The following is a 22,058-nucleotide window of genomic DNA, read 5'->3' on the forward strand; positions in this document are numbered from 1 at the left end:
CCGGTTATCAGTTAAGATAGGTTCCTTAAGAAGCGGCCATTTCAATTTTTGTCATCTTCCTGAAATTTTGGCTCTTCTACTTGATAATAATCTTTACATTGGTCCATCTTGTTAAAATCAAAGTACTCGACTTCTTGAAGCATCAGTTGCTCCAGCCGTCCAAAAAGCTCCTGGAAAGATGGCCGTTCATCTTGATCTTGTTTCCAACAATCCAACATCAACGAGTAGCTGAGATCAAAGTGGAAATAAACCAATAAGGATTCAAGGTTTACCTACATCACCGATAACTATAAAGATTGTCAAGAGAATTGTCAAGAGAATTGAGTGTTGGAAAAGTGATCACTCTAGCCAATCGCAAAAAGTACAGAAATGCAATGAGCCAACTAACACTCTAAGGAAATGTATTTCACGTGAGCTCGCGCGAAACGCCGGAAAACGTGTGCGAGTGACTCACGATTAGTTTTGGTTTTTCTTATCAGTGGTTGGAAAAGTGACACGAGATTTTTAAACAATCCTGTAGCAGAGTAATGTAAAACCAATTATCTTCGACTCTCAAGTGACAAGCCCTCTACATGTAGGAATTACATTTCTGCTATGTAGTGGCACTGCACTGAATATCATTCGACACTCCATGTTCTATCGCAAACCCAAAACTCTGATTTGATCTCTCACTGTGTACTTCCAAATGGAAGCTACCACTGAAAATGTTTTCTTCGAGGTAAGCGCGAAATGGTTGAATTTTGAATTATATCATGATGATTTACGAACGGCAAGAAACCAAGGGCCTCCAAACCTGATTCAAAAATGGATATAAAGAGCTTAAAAAATCAAACATGAGCAGGGCTCGAGATGGTCGGGATATTACTGTCGAATGTAATCCGTGCTATACTTGGTCAGTCTTCGTCGGTCATGCTCTCCACTGGTCTCGCTGGTTATATACATCGAGTGTTTCGTTTTTGGAGCAATATAATTAGGCAGCTTTCCCTCCTCACAGATTGAAAAGCGAAACAACTTACAAATTATCAGAGCACAAATCAGGCTTCTCCATTCGGTAACCAGTCTTCAGACGCCTCATGAGCTCTGCGTTACCTAACAGCGGATAAGGTGTGCCACCTGTAAAAAATAAAAACGATATATCATCTGCCTTGCTCCTCGAAGTTATCGGTACATACCATAAAAATATGACTGTAATTGCACAACACTAAGCAGTGCTAACTGTAGTTTACTTGTAATGTAAATGAATATCAAAAACTTAAACACTTTTCTTGGGAGAGTTGTTTGCAACGAAGTTCGACTGTTATGACAGTTTTAAAAGTATTGTAGTAATAATTACCAACAGTTGCAATTTCCCACATGACTACTCCATAAGACCAACTGAAAAACAAAAGTAAAATATCCGCTCTGATTTATGACATTTATTGCGAATTAATTCCACGATATGACCGTATTACTGTATGCCTACCACATAAATGCTAGATTTTTAATCCAAGGAGCCACTTACACGTCACTTTTAGTGGTGAAGATCTGTTTATAAAGTGACTCAGGCGCCATCCATTTGAATGGTAATTTCTTCTGCTTCTGTACTTCATACACCTCATGATAAACTTCTCGCATCAAGCCGAAGTCGGCAATCTTGAGCAATTTCCCGTGTCCAACGAGAACATTTCTTGCAGCGAGGTCTCTATGAACAAGTCCCTTCTCGGAAAGGTAATTCTAAATTACAGGGAAAAAAAATGATAGTAATAGAGCAATCTGTATGTCATGAAAGGAGCTTTTTTTAGGAAATTCCATCTGTCTGCTTAACTTGATACTGTTGGTCCCCATTTAATCTAAATTCTGACGTCCTCGAGTGACTTTGGAGGCTTTTTAAGTATTGGAGATAAATGAGTCTACACATATTTTGCTTACCATGCCTCGCGCTATCTGCCAGGCGAATGATAGTAAATCAGCCGGATGAAATAACTCGCAATCTTCACTGCACTCGCCGCCGCTTTTTTTCTCAGTTGGAGTATCTCCTTCCTGTCCCGATGATGATGACAAAGGTACCAAAGGTATGGCACATTCGTCTAGACCTGTTTCGTCTGTCTCGTTATGAGCAGAGGAGAGCCCGTCGTTGTCTTCTAACGTCACCATGTTAACTTCATTTTCACCCCCGGTTTAAGTAAAATGGTCCGAACGTTAGTTTTAACGGGAACCATTAAATGTCCTCGCCAAAGCTCCACTTTGTTTCGGTTATCTAAAATACCAATGATTATGACCAGATATTTCCCGGTTCCGTTTTGGGTATGAGGCCTCATTTGCAGCATTCTCCCAGAAATCATGAAAGGATTTACGAAAAAATAGAAAAAAAGTTAACCGACTCTGTTTTACCTCGCTAGAATCTGTCGTCATCAGTGTCTTGCTTCCAGCATAGAGTTCGTTCTCTTCAGTATCCCCAGAAGACCCATTGATCTAAACCATGTTGATTACAATGCATTAGAAGATGTTTTGTTAAAGATATGATAATTAAAACTTCCCTTGTAGAATAGCAATGACTTAAAAGGTAACTTAACCCTACCGTACCCGGGAATAGCCCCTGATCGATTAAACAATCGATCAAGCCATCAGTCAACCAACCAAGCCCCCAAACCACCAGGCCCACGAGACCGCCAGTCCACCAGTACACAAGTCAACCACTCAACCAGACAATCCGTCTGACTACAAGTTAGACAACTGCCTACAAGTCCACCAGTTAACAGGTCCACCAGTCCACCAGTACACAAGTCAACCACTCAACCAGTCAATCCGTCTGACTACAAGTTAGACAACTGCCTACAAGTCCACCAGTCCACCAGTCCACCAGTACACAAGTCAACCACTCAACCCGTCAATCCGTCTGACAACAAGCCAGACAACCGCTTACAAGTCCACCGGTTAACAAGTCCACCAGTCCAGCGGTCCACCAGACCACAATCCGACAGTCCACCAGACCACCAGTCAACTGAGCCATCAAGTCATCAAGCCATTAAAGCATCAAGCCAAGAAGCTATCAAGCCAACAAGCAATCAACCCATTAAGCCATCAAGCAATCAAGGCCCCAAGCCATCAAGACATCAAGCCATCAAGCCATCAAGACATCAAGCCATCTGGCTATCAAGCCATTTCGCCATCTAGCCAACAAGCCACCAAGCCACCAGTTCAACATTGCACCAGCTCACCAGTCCACCAGTCCACCAGTCCACCAGTCCACCAGTCTACCAGTCCAGCAGTCCAGCAGTCCACCAATACACCAATCCACCAGGCCACCAGTCCACCAGACCACTAGTCCACCCATCCACCCATCCACCAATCCACCAATCCACCAATCCACCAATCCACCTGTCCACCAGTTCACCAGTCCACCAGTTCACCAATCCACCAGTCCACCAATCCACCAAGCCACCAATCTACCAGTCCACCAGTCCACTGGTCTAATTTTCCACCGGTCTACCAGTCCACCAATCCACCAGTCCACCAATCCATTAGTCCACCAGTCCACCAGGCCACCAGTACACCAGTCCGCCAATCCATCAGTCCACCAGGCCACCAATCTACCAGTCCACCAGTCCACTGGTCTAATTTTCCACCGGTCTACCAGTCCACCAGTCCATTAGTGCACCAGTCCACCAGTCTACCAGTCCACCAGTCCACCAAAAAGGGGCAAAATATCATTTCTGAATACTGAAAAAGCATAGCATGATTACAAGTTCCAAGGAATTCGAGGCCGGCTTATTGCATACTTATTACTACGCTGGTATAATAAAAAATTGTCAAAATTCTACCGAGAATGTATGAGCTCATTATCATTTTGCCACCCAGAAATGCGAATAAGGACAATTGGATAACTTTCGTGCCGAAAATTTCGTGATATTCTAAGAGACTGAATCCATTTTTTACACAGGTAGACAATAACATACATAATTAATGAGTTTAACGTTCATTAGTCTTACCTCGCTTCTCTTACGTCTTAACCAATGAAGTAAGTCGCCATGGGGAACGTACTCAATAATCAGAAGAAGTGGTTTAGCAGTGGTCCAACAGCCGAGGAAACTTAAAACATTCTGATGTTTTCCAACTTTCTTCATGAGTTCTATCTCATCCAGAAATTCTCGTCGCTGCTCTTCAGTGGCATTTTCTTTGTAACGAAAGATGTTAGATCATCATTACTTCGTAGTTGTTATTAGAGATACAATGAATGTTCTTGAATAGACATGGCTGCAAAACATGCAGGCTCAAATATTTCGTAAACAGGATTGACAGTTTTAGTTTCGGTTCAGTAAATGCTTTCTCCATACGCAATTTCAAAACCTAAAGTTGAATTACGCAGTGCCGCATGCTCGAATGGTAGTTTTCCTTCAAAATTTTGAATAGTAAAGGATTGGACTTAAACCAGGGAAAAATGTAGAGTATGTAACGCAAGAAAGCGGATGTACTTTCATACTCACCATGTAGTTCTTTGACCGCAACCATTTTTGGCTTCTTACTCTTATCAACAAAGTCCATCTTGTCATTAAAGAATTCCAAGCCTTCTTTCAGGCTGACTTTGTTAACTTTTCCAAACGCTCCTTCACCCAGTTCTTCGACGAACTCCGTTCTGATTGGATGAATTTCGCACCTTTCCAGGATAAGAATATCCTTCACAGTCCTTTATCAGAACGAATAGTTTATGTTAGTATTGGGTGCTTTTCATTATGCCAAAGATTCGGGAAATTTCGGTTGGAAGGTCCATTTCGGTTCGTTCCGACCGGAATATTCGGGACCACCTCGGGAGGTGGTCCACTCTAATCGGTCGGACCGGTTCATTGCCCTACCTCTCTTCTGTAGATTTCACTTTTGTAGTGCATTCGTAAAAGGAATAAAAATGGTGAGTCATTCCTTTGGGTTGGCCTGGTTTGATCGGAAGTTTCGTTCCATTTTCGTTCCACTGGTCTCTGGCCTAAAATCGAATTGCTGCTTAAAAGTTATAAACTAAACAAGCTTACGGTACACTTGTTTATATCACAGATGAAATCAATGAAAAGGAGCTGTTATCTAAGCAAAAACCTTAAACACACCTCTTTGGCTTGCGCTGTTCCTTCCTTCGGCAACGCCTAGCGACAATGAATAGCAGGACGACAACCAGAGCGATAAAGACGACCAGGAGGACTATTATCAGTGTGTTATTCACTATTGAAGAACCTACAAGTATGAGAAAATTAGATCATGAATCTAGGTATAACTCCCTCGAGGTTATTTAATTTTGTTTTTGATTTCTGTCTGTTCAAAACATACATACTTAAAACTCAAAGATTTGTCCTTGTGAGGATAATTTAATGAAAACAAATGACATGTCATTACTTGATGTTGATACGTCTTCTATATCATCCTTCGCAGCAAAACCGTCCGTTGTTGTCGATGATACCAAAGAAAGAAGACCACCCAGCTCGTTCCAGGCAGTGACCTGAAACTCATAAGTAGTAGTACAATTCAACATAAACTCATGATGATTGACTGTTGGATCTGTAATATTGATTGCAGTCCACTCCTTGGCATCACCAGTTGTTTCTTGTTTTCGGTAACTGATGGTGTAGAAGAGTATTGGACAATCATTTGGTTGCGGTGGAATCCACTTTAAAATGACATTACATCCTGTCGCTTTCCAGTCAACTATTTGTGGCCTACCTGGGGAGTCTGAAAATATATAGGATATATTAGAATGCCAACGCTAAAAGTAATTAACATAATCTGATCAAGATTCCTGGCATTCTACTTCCTGTCTTTGATGTCATTTTAAGGCATCTTACTACATTATGCTGCAAGAAAAGAAATGTTCTTGATGATAATACCGATAGTATTTCGTCGATTTTCGGTCGCCTGTAAGTTAATATGCAAATAAGGCATAAGACACTGTTTGAACAGAATTGTCGTAGTGACGAATCTCACCCTTCAAACTCCAGTATTGCTCAATGAGGAATCTGTGTAACAAAATATACCTGGTTCTTTCATTGAAACTCTGAGAATCTCAGATGGCAAACTGTATCCAACTTTGTTTTTAGCCAGTACTCTCACTTCGTAGTCCTTGTATTTTTCCAGATGTGGAAACAAACAAGAAGTCGACTGCTGATTTGTCAAAGATGTACAGTTCATCCAAGGGTTTTGAGATCTTGATCGTCGTATCTGTGCTAAATAGCTGGTCACAGGATCACCCAATGCCTCACGTGGCGGTGGACTCCACGTTACGTTGACGGAGTTACACTCTTCAAGAATGGCCTCACGCATGGTCGGTTGATAAGGAACATCTGTCAAAAGAGATGTGACTTTTCAGTAGGAGGCACGTAACGTACGTTTCCATTTTAGGATAGAATGTATAGTTATCAACATCAACCAAAAAAAATAACTTTTTTTCAAGCTCAGTTAATAGTTTGGGTGAATTTTGATGCCAAGAGTAGGGTGAGATTTGGTAGGAAGGTTAGTTCGACGGTAGAGTGCGTGACCATTTAAGTCAGCTCTCTTCCTCTAATATATAGAGCACACACCCACAAAATGAGAACATTTCTTGTTAATAAATATATTGAAGAGGATCATCAAAGAGAACGGACACAGCGATCAACTGACAATGCGAATTTCTCCCATTTTTCTTACCTTGGGCTGTCTTCACTTGCCATGTATTGCTCTGTAAACTGCGTCCCAGATCGTTCCAGGCAAAAACAACCACCTGGTACGTCTTACTATACTGAAGGTGCAGTTCGTAACTGGTGACACTTGCATTGGTGATATTTATTTCTCTTGATTTTTCTTTAATTGGCCCAATCACTGTGTAGTAAATTGAGTACATGGTAATCCTGCATCTTTTATCCAACGGCCTTGTCCACTTCACTGTAACATTTCTTGCAGTGATTTCTGACTGATTGCTTAGAATTTTAGGTGGTTCAGGTGATCCTATAAGAAAAGGAGATTCTTTGGTATCTGCCTAAACAAATATTGTACGCAATGATGTAAATGGTGCATCGGCACCATTGAGCGTGACAACACAATATGTATTTACTTAAAAAGGTGCATGGGCTGGTTCATTGCTAAATCTCTCTTGATACTTCCATCGATCAACAGTCGATACATTCATGGAAAATTATTCAATCGATTCGTCCAGCTAGCCAACCAGTTAGCTGGCCAGCTACGAAACAACAATACCTTATTTATGCTGTTGCTATACAGTGTTGGGAATTAACACACCTGTAACAGCCGTCTTTATTGTTGCGTTTGCCATATCACTCCACCCCTTTTGGTTCACAGCTTGAACGCGGATATCGTAGTCGGTGTCGCTTAGAAGATATTTAAACAAACAGCTTTGTTTTGTAGGGGTGGGTGTACAGTTAAGCCAATCATGATTTTTGTTTCTCAACTGGACTAGAAAACCAGTCACCGGGCCTCCGCCAGAATCTAAGGTTGATGGCGCCCAAATGACTTCGAGCGTGCCACATTGCTTCCTTTTGATGTCCAGCAACGGTTTAAACGGAACACCTATCAAACAGAGGGCAAAAGAATCTTATTTTAGATTATTCCCAACTTACTTAACCGTGCAATTGCAGCGATTGTGGAACCACAATAAAAAAAAAATGGCATCCTGTTACACGTCTGTTGGAAATATTGTCCACAAGTCGAAAGCAGCAATCCAAATTTACGTCACTCTTTATCATTGGAGCATATGTAATCCTAAGATACTACTTTTACCAATCTATCTGCGAATGTTGCACACCACGCCCACATGTCTATAGGATCCGAACGTTGGCACCGAAGAGCTAAAGAGCACGATTTTTCAGACGGAACTCAAATTTAAAGGGCGTGACCTCTGACCTACTTTTTTAAGTGGCTCCTGACATCTGTCCTTAAATATTTGTTCTGTCTCTTCTGCTATTTAAATACTACTACGTTGCTCCCTAATTTGTAGACAATGGCGAAGACAAAACTATGTCTGATATTGGCGAATTGCTTCAAGGGAATTTGACTTAAAATTTCTAAATAATAAGAAAGGCTTCCAGTTGGCATTTCGCTTCCTGTGAATGATTGAATGACAAAAATCTATGTAGTCGCTTGACTATAACTTGCAGCATCGAGTAAATCTTACTTTTGTGCTGGAATTCGTTACAAAAAGGAGGTGCTGTTATTCTCGTGTTGTATCATTTTCTCTATCTAGTTTCTAGTTTCTTCAAACCTTTCGTATTTAGATTTTGCCACCTTAGGTAATGCCACATATATCGTTAGTTGGGCGTTATCATGACAGAATTCGGTACCTGTGTCAGCTAGGACAGATACAACCGATTTCTCGTTGAAGTCGCTGTGCCCTCGTTGATTCCATGCAAAAACCATGATGTCATACTTCTTGCTACAATTCAACCAAAGGCGATGTTTATGAATGTCTGGCGCATTCAAGATAGTTGTTAGCCACGCACCGGTTTCAATTGAACTGGTCATTGATTTCCTATGGTGGATAGTGTATCGAGTTATTGGGCAGCTGCTAACCGAGGGAGTGTCCCAGGACAGCTGAGCACTGCAGCCCAATGGAACAGCGTGGACCATAAACGACTTGGGTACATCTGCAAGAAAAGTAACAATCAACATTTAAATAAGTAGAAAGCTACAGTCATGGACAAAAGTCTTATGACAAATTTGCACTTTCGGCACTTTTACACACAGCCAAAGTAATAGTCTTGTGTGAATACAATTCCACCTGGCTATCCTTTCCCCCCACCCCACAAACAATGTTGAAAAATAGCACCTGCAATTTTTCCCGAGTTTCAACTTCGCAATGCGTGGGAAGGTGGGGTGGGGGTGGACCGGGGACAGCAAGGCATTTTTTAAAGGACAGCGGTGCTTTTTCAAACTTACAGGTAATTCATTGCATTGCACTAGTGTCCCAAGAACGTTTGTCAACCATTGTAGTTTCCCATTAGTGTATACATCTAAGTTACCATGAAACGATACAATGCTCAAATCTTCCTTTGGACTAAGTTGACTCACAGCGGCTTCGTTTTCAATAAAAGTACACCAGTTTTTGTCCACACTCTTGTTGGAGAGAGTCATTGTACTGTGAGAGAAATCCTCACGACTAACCTAATGATCCTGTTTTACTGATAAGTCATAAAAAAACCAAGCTGCTTGCAAAATTGTAGAATTAAGTTGACAATGCCACAATCGTGAACTCCGACCTTGGAAATCACGAAAGGAAATTATACACTCTAAATCATCACAAACTAATATCCAAACGAGTTACAAGGCGAAATGTGAGGGGTTGGATGAAAATCCAATTCCTGGATTTCAGTTCCATAGACATCCCTCGGGTTGCTCTACAAGATGAGATATCTTTTGTTGACTTCTGGGATCCTCCATCTTCGACTTTCCTTTTTGTTATTTAAAAAAAGTCAGAAAATAATGTAAATTGATGGAAACACAGTTGGACCCTGCTAATTTGAACTCGGTTATTTCGAATTCCCCTTTATTACGAGCTGTAAACCAATTCCTAGGAGCCTTTCATTCTTTGACCATAGCCGTTTTCGAGCTACCGCTATCTCAGACTTTTTTCAATTCCCATGAGGGTTCCCAATGGCGAGGTTCAAATGTAGATCCAAAAGTGGAGGAATGCAAAAAAAGTCTTAATTCCGCAACTCTGCTCATGAAAAGTAAAAATTTGGCTAAACCTACATGTCAAAATGCGTTAATCATGGCAATGTCAGTTGATGCAGAAAAACAAGAAATATCGAAATTTCGGCGAGGGATATAAATGAACGGCAACTAACATTTTCTTCTTGACAAAGTGAATAAACTTTCAAAATTCTGAAAAACAAAAGAAAAAGCCATTCTGGGGAGCGGCATCCACCCCTTCCCCTCCCCTACCTTGAACTTGCAAGCTTAAGGGTTTATTTGATTAAGCAAAATAGCAAAGCAATATCGACAATAACAGCAAACAAAAACTACCGTATCCATAAAGTTATTCATTTCTTGGCCTTACCTGTAGCTGTTGTTATCTGATCTTCTGCTGAGAGACCAAAGCCCTTAGAGTTTTTTGCTCGTAGATTCACTTTATAAACTGCATTAACCTTGAGCCCATCAAACTCATGGGAACGCACCTCACTCGAGAAGTTAATGGTCTGGTGGATAGAATCGCTTTGTGATGTTAACACAAGTTCATATCCACTAACTGAACTTATTCTAGATTTTGCTTTGAGTGGAGGTATCCATTCCACTTTAATTGCATGTCCGCACTTGATTACTTCAGAGGTCACAATTATAGGGCGTGATGGTACTTTAGAAACTCCTATAAATATCAAACTTACTTATCAATTAGTTATTGAAGTGACACGTATCCAATGCGAGAGAGGTGGACTTTTTTTTATCCTGCTTCACGTTTAGGCCAAAAATGTCAACTGAGCTAAGGTGAGATGGGTTGAGAGGTGAATTGGGTTCGGGTGGGGTAAGGTGAGTTTAGCTGAAGTGTGAGGTGAGGTGCATGAAGTAAAATAGGATAGGGAGAGGATAGATTAACTGAGGTGGGGTGCGGCTCTAGATGATGGTTGAGGTGAGTTGAGTTTGGGTGGCGAGAAGTGAAATGAGGTGAGATGAGATAAAGTAATGCGAACGGAGGGATGTGGGATGTGACGTTGGGAGTGTTTAGGTGATAGGAAGTGTGGTAAGGTAAGGAGTTGAGTTGATGAGGAAGAGGTGAGCTGACGTGAGGCAAGTTGAAGTGAGGCGAGGCGAGGTGGGTTATGATATCCAAGATTGAAAGATTAAACATACGCATAAAATGCTTACCAACGTCGTAAAGGGGAATATCGCTTTCTGCGAGTGTTATGTTGGACAACTGCAAGGCACACTCGTATTGTCCCAAGTCGTCTTCTGAAATGTTCATGATCTGGAGAACGGCCCACCCTTTTGACTGCTGACAAACGTTAGGAGGCAGGTGGCTGTAAAGCATCTTGTATCTTTCGTTCTCTTTAATTTCTTTTTCGTTGAATCTCCAATGCCAGTAGTAAGAATTTAAGTGTCGGAGATCCATACCTTTAACTTCACATTTTAAAGTTGCATTTCCTCTTCGTTCAACTCGAGGAGGCGAAGTGGTGAGTGTGAAGTGTTCTGGTGGACCTGCAGTATACACGCGAAGAGGAAAGAAGACAATAAAATGTCATTAATTATCATAGTTCTTGGTACAACCGCAATACGTACAGCGACAACAACAATTAAAACAGCAGAAACTGCAGCAGCAGCAAAACAGCAACAAAGCGGACAAGAGTACGGAAACATAGGGATTGGAAAGATCAAACGTGTAGCTTTAAGCAAAGTATAACGAGCGATCAGCGACAATGAAGTTTCGGAACTTGTGTCGGAGGAACAGGCCCCTGATCATCGAAAGGGACACTACATGAAACCAAGCCTGAGTCGATGAAAGTGGGTGCTAATGCATAAGTAATAACCCTTTGCTCAAGGTCCCTTAATGGTGTTGACTGCACAAAGGGTGTATTCCGCGGTGACTCCAACATACAAATCGATCAGTCGTCGGGTTTCTGGCCCAAGAAAAACAAGTGCTTTCTTTCCTTTATGGTTAACTTATCGTAATCGGGAATTCCGCTTTTAGGCGTGACTAATTCTATACATTGATCTTTTTCTCACGGTCTGTCAGTGGTGCTTACTAAAGGGCCGCAGCCTAAGATCCTGATTGAAATGTAACAAGTCATTGAGTAGCCTTGAACATGCACAATCCGTCTGTTTGACAGCCTGCCTACCTGTCTCTCTGCCTGTCGTTTAAACGAGAATTGACAATAACTGCATCTTAGTGACTCTGATGGGTTTAATGAATCATTGCATATTAAAGAAGATCATGAATTTATTAAAACCACATACATTTAATACATGTATGGGTGACTTCCACTCTTGTGGCACTGCAAAGACTTCCACAGAAGTTCAATATAACGATTAAGCGAGGACATCCTTTTCATAAAAAGGTTACAAGAGCTACCGTAATATATCATACTGGCTGGGTGGATTGAAAATAAATGGTATGATCTCCTAGCTGGGTATAAGGGACGGACCGTTAGGAAAGTGATGGAGGGGTGGGGGAAAAACAAAACAAATAATCATGCAAGGAAGGGTGACTAAAAAAAAAAAAAACGTGCAAAGGGGAAGTGAAGGAAAAAAAATTATTGCAGAGTGAATTGCCTGAAGGGCACCTCGGCAGCCACTTTATACTGCAGCTTTAATTTCTTGGACCTGATTTTCTCTACAATTAGGAAAACAAACATTTTTCCTGCCTTTCAAGTATGATACATTTTGCGCACAGCAACCTCATCTTCTTAAAAGTGGTAAAAAAACACCATGTGCTATAAACAGCCATCCTGCTTGATTTGTTGCAATTAAGCAAGCACATACCGTGTTTTGAAAGCTTCGAGATATAGGAGCGATTGTACAACTGTCACGTATAAATGAGGATTGTGGACAGCTGTGCACACCGGCATGGCGAACCGTAACACTTCCCCTAAGATGGCCGCTAAGATCAACGTTGGACAAACATCGTAAACAAAGACATCATGATGCATTTAGTAGACAACTGAGCATCTACTATGGGCTGTTTCAATCTATTTTAGGTTTTTGACAAAGTAAATGACGCATTATCATTCAAGTCCAATCGATACATAAAATTTATCGGCTGAAAATCGTGGAAAACGCCCCCAAAACGCTTCAATTTTGCAGAAGTTTCTTGGAGAGCATACCCCCAGACCCCCCTAGCGGAATAGGTCCTTTGGCCCCATATTTGTTGCTGGACGGTCGCTCATAGAATCCTAACTAAACCTTAATTCACTGCATGCCAAGAATGAATTTCATTACAAAGGGCATAAGTACAGTGTAAATAAAATTTATATTTCCCTTAACATCAAACAAAAAATGCAACGTAGCTCCATCAGTTTGGTAATAGCCACTTAAATGTGTCTGATACTTCCACCGGAGTAAAATTTTGACAGTAAAGCAAAATGACTGTGTGAAAGATAAAAAATAATTCTTTGAGGCCTGTTCCAGGCAATCAGATTGTGGCGAGTGCCAAGATTAAGATTGCGACAGTAGAATATTCGTGCAGGGAACTTAAACCCGAAAAAAAATCCTGCAGAGGCAGTGGAAGTGAAAAAAATTCCTGCGAGCTGAAAAAATCCCACCCACTCCCCCCATCACTTTTCTAATGGTCCGTCCCTAAAGAATATCGTGAGTTAATTTCGGTGACGAGTGACGTCATCTGTATTAATATTCTTGCGTCCAGTTGGGTAGGTGTTCCCAAAAGAAATAGTAAACTATAAAATATGTGAAATGATTATTGGTTGCAACACTTAGTGAGTATTATTTACTTGACGTATTCAAGTACATGACATTGTATAAATCAAGTGCTGTGTCACAGATACTGTAACCTTACTTACAAGTTAGTGAGACTTGAATATGACGTCGTTTCGTGTGATACTTGTTTTTAGCTTCGCAGGTAAAATTTCCAGCATGTTTCATGTTGGCTTCGGAAATATAAAGAGATAAATTGAGCTGCTTTTCGTCTTTTCCCTCTCTTAGAGAAATAGTTTGGTTCACATCACCATTTGTAAGCTCGTCACCATTCATGAACCATTTGACTGTTGGAAGGGGCCAGCCCGATGCGATGCACGTCAAAGAGGCTTTTCCACCAAACAGAAAGCTTACATCTTGAGCTAATTGAATCGATGGATTATCTAGGAAATAAATACATAATTGTCAAGATCTCTCTCCCCCTCTCTCGAGCGCTTTTTTTAAATCAATGAATGAATGAATGAATAAAGGAAAGAACGAACGAATGAAAGAATGAAAATTGAAATAAATAGAGCAGCACTGCGTAAATATTAGCATTTCAATACTTACCAATTGCCAACAGAACTTTAGTTACCAATTCCATACTATCAAAATCATCATACATTTCAAAAAACGACGTACGTATCAGATCATCCTCCCTCTCTGTAATACTCAGCAGCTCCTCTCTTGGATTTATGTTATTCATCTCGACAACAAAAATGCGGACTCCTTTTTGTCTCAGTGATTCAGAGGCTTTGCTATGAAAGCCGGGTGGTAGATATTCACTATAAGCAAACAGAATGGCAATCTTTGGAATGTCCTGCCCTGTGCTCGCGAAAACATATTTCGATGTGAATGTTAGAGCTTTATCTATTCTTTGCGGCCATCCACCAGACTTTTCTGGCAAATTATTGAGTAAATCAAATCTCTGAGTAAAGTTAATCAACAATGTGGCCTCGTCACTGTATTCAACCACTGCAGCATTAAACTGGGTCGAGTAATTTTCGAGCTCCCACATAACTCGCATCACAAATTCTTTTTGTATCTGGTACTCAGGCCACCAAACAGCTGCGCTCCCATCTAACAGAAAGGCAATATGCGCTCCATCACTGTATGGGTTGGTATCTGTAAATACAAACATAAATCAAATAATCAGAATATCATAATGCTTTATGAATTAGCTTCTGATTAACCTTAGTAGAAATAATAAGCAAACAATGAACTCCCTCTGAGGAAAATTGTAGACTAGGAATTAAGATAGAGTTGGATAACTCAGTTTAAACTTAAGTTTTACCCAGAGTCACCAAAATTCGGTCGATGGTGTGAGGCTTCTGATAATTGTAACTGATTGGTCCCTTTTTTTTTCCATGATGCTATAAGCTGACAAAAATCGTGAACAATTCACTAAAGGTCCGGTAATACGGGCAACATTTTTCTTCAACTTGTCTCGTAACATTGTTGCATTGCAACTTGAGACACATTGTTAGGCGTATTACCACGTTTATTACCAACTTGTCTCGCAGCAAAATACAGTGTTCCAAGTTGAGGCAACATGTTGCGCAAAGTAGACTCGAGTTCTACTTTCTGCCAAAAATTTTAGTTTTGTTGCTCGTATTACCACTGAAGCTACAACTTGTCTCGCAACAAATTTGAATTCAACGCTTGTGACTGGCTGTCGCGAAACGCGGCAACGCGGCAAATAAAAAACATGGCGGACGGTGAAGACGAGCCTGAATTCGAAGTAGACCAGAAACTCTCGGAAAGTCATAGATTTGCCTTATACAGACCTCGAGGGTTATAATAATTTTTGGGACACCTCGTTTGTCCCTTCAAAAGAAGCAGCGAAAGGCAAAAGGCTTGGAAGAACTGTCGCAAAAATACAACCTTTCGCCTAGCTATCTGAAACGACAGATTCATACTGAGAGAACTTTGTTGGCAAAGGACATTAAGAAGAGAATGACGGCCAGAGATCAAAATGGAAGTTCTTCGAAACGCTAAATTACATGAAAGAAGGCGACATCTTTGTTTACATGCGATTGACCAATTGTCATGAAGAATTCCCCAGACTTGCAACACTGTATTATCCTGCGAGACAACTTGGTCACAAAAGTGGTAATACGCATAACAGAGGGTTTCCACTTGCAATGCAACAATGTTGCGAGACAAGATGAAGAAAAATGTTGCCCGTATTACCGGACCTTAACAACGATTTTTTTTTAGCTAAAAGATTAGCCTGTCATGTTTTCAGTCTCTCAGCTTTTATCAACTTTTCAGCGTACGTGAGTAGATGCCAATGTTATCTTTAGTCCTCGGACAAACAATAGGGAAAATGTGGTCAGTGTTTTGTACAATAAATACTTTTTGTGTCAGTTAGTATTAATTATGTATAAATTTACAGCATATTCAGATTTTTTGAAAAAATAGTAAGATCCAAAGATATGTCGTATTCGAGAGTATATTGTACTTGTAAAGAATGCTAAGAGCTATCTAGAGTTTCTCATCAATGTCTTACAGGTACCTAATAGAGTTCATCAATTCCCCTTTCGTTATATCGCCATGGAGATGTCTTTGGATGTACGTCCAAGGATTGCCTTAACTCTAGTCCCGGAGCGGGATATATATGTATTTTCCCCCTTACCGTACCCAGCCTCAAGAATAACGATGATTAAACTAGATAGCACTCGTTTCATTAAAAACAATTTCATTAATTTGACGTAAGCCACATTGGATGATGACATCTATCACATGGTTATTTTGGCGTGTTCTCCAAACAGCCCCCATCTTGGATGCCCCAATTTGGATATCTTGACTTTTTCCAAAACTCGACGAAATCACCAAAGATGACTCAAATAATCAAAATCAGCGACACGGTGCTCCTAAGTCGAAGAAATGTGGAACACTAACTTCATTATAAGTATTTTGTTTATAGAAACAATTTGGGTATCGCATTCCTGTCATATTATGGTTGCGGTGGAAACATCAAGTTCTGAGGACAATAACATGCCGCACCCAATTGTTTAAAGATTAATCTCTTGATTTCAGATAAAGTGGCAAATTTGACAACGGTTAAAATCAGCGCCGTCACTCTCCCGCCCCTCCGGTCTGACAGGGTTGATTTTCCTTGGTGCTACATATTACTGAACCGTTTCTATAATCACATTCCGTAAGCTGACCCATGGGCTTAAGCATTCCACAAAGGAAGTTGAAAAAAGTTTCAATTAAATAATGACTTCGACTCATTAATGCTTATTTACCTCTGTCCGCGTCACAAAGAATCACAAGGCAACAAAAGGAAGTGACGAAGATTTGAAAGCAGCTCATGGTTTTTAGAGCAGACATTGGAAACAGCTTGCCTGAAAAATAAAAAAAATAGCATTCGTTTTTTTCAGATGCATGCAAATCATGTGAAGCAATGGATGAAAGCTGATCAAGGGAGAGAATAGATATGGCTTGGTTTACTTTATTTAAATAGTTATGTCTTACCTACTGAGTGGTAAACGGGCAATTCGTGCTGACTAAATAAATTTGATTGAGCGTCAAAAAAATTCGGCTATCATAGAATGCAGTAGAATGCAGCAGAGAGGCTCTTCTTTTGGACTGTATTCACACTATTGTATAATAAGCAAGTCCACATCTGGTACGTACATGTATACAAGCACAACGCATTTACAAAAGGAGACGACCAAAAACCACTTTATGGCCAGTTGCTGTTAATAAGGGAAAACTTAAATGGAAAAACTGCAAATGACACCCCAAACTGAACCTGAAAAATGTATTTAAAACACTCTAGAACATGCCAGAGGAAAAAAATTAATGCAAAGCTGATAAGCTGTGGGAGATAAAACTTGAGAAGACATAATTTAGCACATATCACTAATTGTGCCTGTTTGTTTTGTTTTTCAACAACTGTTTCGTTTCGATTGAATAAAAAGAAAAAAAATAGCAGTGGATTAGTAATGAGGTAGCTTAGCGCACATATTGTACATGTTGAATCCGTGTGTCTCAATCATTGGATGTTTCATTCAATTTATTCACTGGAACTTTTCTTTTAGCCCATAATTATTTTATGCTGGTCTTTGTGTTTTGTTTTTAGTTTTTTTTTTTTTTTTTTTTTTGTTCTCTCTCTCTGCGGATCTGTTTCCTCAGTATGGCAGATGAGGCGACGAAAATGCCAGAAACCTATATTTTGTTTTTCTTGTGCTACAATGATTTACAAACGCACTCATCTGTTACCCCATATGTAGGGATGAATTAAACGCTGCAGCATTGGTCATCAAGCATAAATATGTTTCATATTATTATATTGTATTATAATTATGTTGCTCACTGTCGTCGATTTCTGTTTCTCGCCCTCATTTGCGGTTTGAGCTAAAAAAAAGCTTTAACCGGGACTAAAACGTGACATATTTGGGCCAAAAATCATATGTTACGCTATTGTTGTGTGACTGCAACACATCGGAGCAGTCCTGAAAACTCTTGTAAAAGCAAAGTACTGTCACTAACTACAATTTACTATCAACTGCCCACTAGGAGCCACAGATCCAGCAAACAGTACAGACGATGACGCACGTGCACTCTGGAAACTAACGGATTATGACGAGAGATCTAAAACTGAGTAAGGCAGCACTTTGCATTAAATTCTGATGAAAAGATCGCCATACATTTGGTTTCAAGACTTGAATATGGCAGTTACGCCTCTAAGAAGACGGCGAATAGGCCACATTGGATATATCAATATTCTAGCATGGTTCCGAGGCCTTCAGGAAAAACTTTTATATTTGGTGGTGATTTCTTTGTATTCTCTTCTGGTTTTCTCTTCTGGAAATTGAGAGACAAAAGAAACTTTAAAAGATTTGTAATTTTGACCCAAAAGCCTACGAGCCATATTAGAATACTGATATATCGAACTTGGCCCACTACTGAACAACTTGTGAATGTTGTGTATCGTTGGTTGGTGAAATCTGGGATAGGAAGATGGAGAAATCTCCTTTCGAGCGTCTAACTCATTGCCCCTCCTGTTCTTTTGTCATCTTCCAAGATAGAGAAGCAAACTTTTGAAGAGGCAAAACTTTTGTAAATTGGGAACGAATCGTATTTTTGAAGCGTTGTTAATGTATCCCAGAGAAAAAGTATGACTATCATATGACTTCACCACTACGTACCTCTGCCGGCAGTTAAGTAATCACACAGCGCCGGAGGAAAGTGGCGAGCGTTGAGAAAAATTCCATGTTTTTAGAGCCTAATCAAACAAACTTCGCAGGAGAGAAGAAATGCAAATGTCGTCGCTACCAAAGAGCCGAAAAGGATCGGTCGTGAAAATGTGGCTACAAGCTGGTTTTCACAGCGCATTAAGCAACATACGAAAACTCGACGCCTTTGGATATGAAATTATCAGAACAAAAGGCTCTAATCATAAATATCTTACTGCCGCCGGGCATTAGTGTTGCCTATGCTTATACGCTAATATGACATGACAAATTTCCAACGAAGCGGTCAGTATTCACAATTCACACTTTACTTTTAGATGAAAATTTTAAACTTAGTGTATTCTTACACCAAAAGTACAGCAGTCGCCCTAAAGTAAAACAAATAAACTAGCAAACAAACAAATAGAAATTAAAAGAAAATAAAAGAAAACGGTAACATAATTTGCCCATTTGTCAAATTAAGTGATCCTTTAGACCAGTGCACGATAGAATTTCTGCGCATTTTGTGATATATACATATATTTTCTTACAGCCCATCAGACAATTTTAACTTTTACAATGTGTAAGCAATTTTATCGTCTTCTTAAAACAGGATGAAAAATTCACCAGGAAAGAAAAATGATAAAATTAAACATTTTGAAAATTGACTTGCCATATTTGCATGACAATAAAACTGAACGTGGATAAGCTAACAACTGCGGGCAGAAACATCATAATGGCCCGAAATTGTCTTGCGTATCTTAGCACAAAGAGGGCCTCTGAGGGAAACAAATAGCGAAAAAAGAAAAAAAAATTAAATAAAGTCAAGTTGTCAAGCTCAAGTTGTCAAGCTCAAGTTGTCCAAATATTTACTAGGACAATTTAATAAAAACTTAACTAGTGAGCAGCACTCTGCGAACTGTAGTTGTATAACTTCTTTATTTCTCCTACGCGTTTCGTGTGGCTAACGCACACTTCGTCAGGGAGTTTAACAATACAACACGAAGTGCCGGTATATATACCTAACTCGTACTAGAGTTTACATTTCGTAATAACACACCTACGGATAAACATATAGGAAAGACAAACTCCGCGGTAATGCGTCCAGGAATCAGGTGGTAAATTTCGGCAAGGTGTGGCATATTTTGTGCGTGATATAATCTTGGGGCCCACAGTTTTAGCTAAAGTATGTTGTAATACGTGAACGCATGTTGCTGTATACAAGTCGAGTTGTTAAACAATGGGCAAAACAGCAAAAAAAAAAAAAAAAAAAAAAAGTTGTGATGATGTTACGCAGATAAGGCACTTCATCATAATAGCTAGACTGGATCCTCGCCTATTTCTAAATCTATCGCGTGTAGATCAAACTGATTAAGTTTACCTTTCGTGCATTTTACCGATGAATTCTGACAGGCTGATGTAAACCCAGACAACTTATAGAATATTTATACCTAAACAAACATGAAATATGGGTACATTAGAGTTGAAATTGACATCAGCGAGTTAAAAGAAAACAATTGTGTAATCAACGTACATTTGTAAAAAATGTGTCAGCTTATCATGTCCCTCCCACGCTAATTAATGCAGTGCCTTTTAAAGCACACACGTACCTTTCTATGCGCTAACACAATCTATTCACCTCCAAAAATAAATTTGGAAAACGTTGGTTGGAAGAATGGAAACATATGAAAACGTAACTCTTTCGCATGCGCGTTTTGGCGAGAACAGCGAAAACGGAGTCTTTCTAGAACGCTGTCGTCACCGCCCATCGTGTTTTCTTTATTTCAGTATGTCCGGAAGGTTTTGCGGTGTGGTCTGCAAAAAGGCGAAAGTAGTGGTATGGAACAACTGCAAAACTTTTGATGCCCGAGGCGGATCTAGTGGGGGGATGGGGGGGGGGGGGGGGCGGGAGGGGAAGAGGTGAGGGTTCCGGAGACTCGGTCGAGCCCCCTAAATTTTTAATAAAAATGAGACATTATAACACGTTCATATGGCCCCATTTCCGAGGATATCAATTTTAAACATTTTCCGGAGGATGATGCACCCGAAATAGACGCCTATAGGTAGTCCGTGTTTCGAGCCCCTTTCTGTAAAACACTGTATCCGCCCCGGGCATGCTTTTTGGTCTCATCATCCAAAGTGATAAGTTTAGTTTAGAAGAGGACTTATCAGTGACACACACTGGCAAAATATAATGCGATTACCTTGATGGAAAATGAAGAGCAAAAAGAATCCACTAATTGTATATTTTTCGCACTTCCAGTTTTTAGTGGACGAAAACCTTGTACCAGAATAATTTTAGGTATTTTACGTCATATATCGAACACGAAAGACAGTGTTCAACCACATTTCCAAACACCAAGAAGAGAGTTGAAAATACGACGCGTAGCGGAATATTTTTGACGAACGTCGAGGTCGTATAGTATAGTTCACGTTCTCTCGAATATGCAGAATGTGGCAAAGAAATGAACAGAATTATAACGCATACTTACACAGCCATGGGAGTGTCTAATCAGCGTGGGTCGCGGGTCGCCGGTAAATTGGCGCGGGTCGCGGGTAATAAATTGGTGTGGGTCGCGAAATAAATTGGCGCGGCTTAACTAAGACAGTGTCTCATGCAGTAAGATGTCGTGAGTTAAGGTGATTTCCTAGTAAAAGAAGCGGCCATAGATTTCCAATGAAACTTGGTATGCTGTTGTTACAGGACAAGGAGATATTAAAAAAGTAGTAAAAAGAGGGGGTCAGCGTGCCTGTTTTCACGCCACAATCCTGACAAACACGGTTATTTAGGTGACTTTTGGTAATCTCCGTGCGCAACAAATAAGCTCGATTATTTTTCAATGCAGCTTATTATATCACACAGAGTTTGACTTTCTTTGATTGTTTATTCATCTATGTCCTAAAAAAATGTCTTCAAATACCCTGCATCTTTTTATCCTTTAAGGTGACCGAACACAATTTCCGCGCGCGCTCTTGCTAATGCGATTCAGCGCGCGCACAAGGATTACACAAAGCAAACATGGCGTCGATACAGCGATCACTTTATGTGGTCAATGCCCTCGCTATCTGTGTTTTTTTTTTTTTTTCCTTCATAATTGAACACATTGTATTTATGACTTTACTCTTTTATTAAAAAATGTATGTTAGAAAAGATAACGATTCAAAGAACCCAGCAATTCTCAGATTTTTCTTTTTCACCGAAAGAACCCAAAGTTGCTACGCATGCGCTGCATTTAACTGGGTTCTTTCGGTAACGAAGAAAGAGCCGAGAATTGCTGGGTTCTTTGCATCGTTACCTTTTCTAACATATCTTTGTAATAAAAGACTAAAGCAATCAATAAACTGCGTTCAATTATAGAGAAAAATAGCACAGATAGTGCGGGTGTTGAGTAAATAAAATGATCGCTCTATTGATGCCATGTTTGTTTTTTGCAGTCCTTGTGCGCGCGCTGAATTGCATTAGCAAAAGTGCACGCGAAGACTGTGTTCGGTCACCTTAAAGGAAACATAATTTGGACATGCGCTGTTGAG

General features: G+C 40.1%; 1 protein-coding gene across 1 annotated transcript; it reads right to left on the reverse strand.

The window, feature by feature from the left end:
- Positions 1-28: 28 nt before the first annotated feature.
- On the reverse strand, positions 29-16,690 carry LOC145498461 (uncharacterized). The gene is made up of 19 exons (XM_081478392.1): positions 16,596-16,690; positions 13,912-14,466; positions 13,449-13,745; positions 10,422-11,133; positions 10,001-10,320; positions 8,286-8,612; positions 7,208-7,515; positions 6,640-6,967; positions 5,991-6,296; positions 5,299-5,688; positions 5,073-5,196; positions 4,464-4,663; positions 3,969-4,153; positions 2,361-2,451; positions 1,909-2,120; positions 1,502-1,713; positions 1,334-1,374; positions 1,017-1,113; positions 29-228 (listed from the first exon to the last, which is right to left on the reverse strand). The coding sequence occupies exons 1-19, from the start codon at positions 16,678-16,680 to the stop codon at positions 42-44; spliced, it is 4,977 nt and encodes a 1,658-aa protein (XP_081334518.1). The 5' UTR covers positions 16,681-16,690; the 3' UTR covers positions 29-41.
- Positions 16,691-22,058: the final 5,368 nt, after the last annotated feature.

Source organism: Orbicella franksi, chromosome 9, assembly GCF_964199315.1.
Source record: "Orbicella franksi chromosome 9, jaOrbFran1.1, whole genome shotgun sequence".
Classification (NCBI taxonomy): Eukaryota; Metazoa; Cnidaria; class Anthozoa; order Scleractinia; family Merulinidae; genus Orbicella; species Orbicella franksi.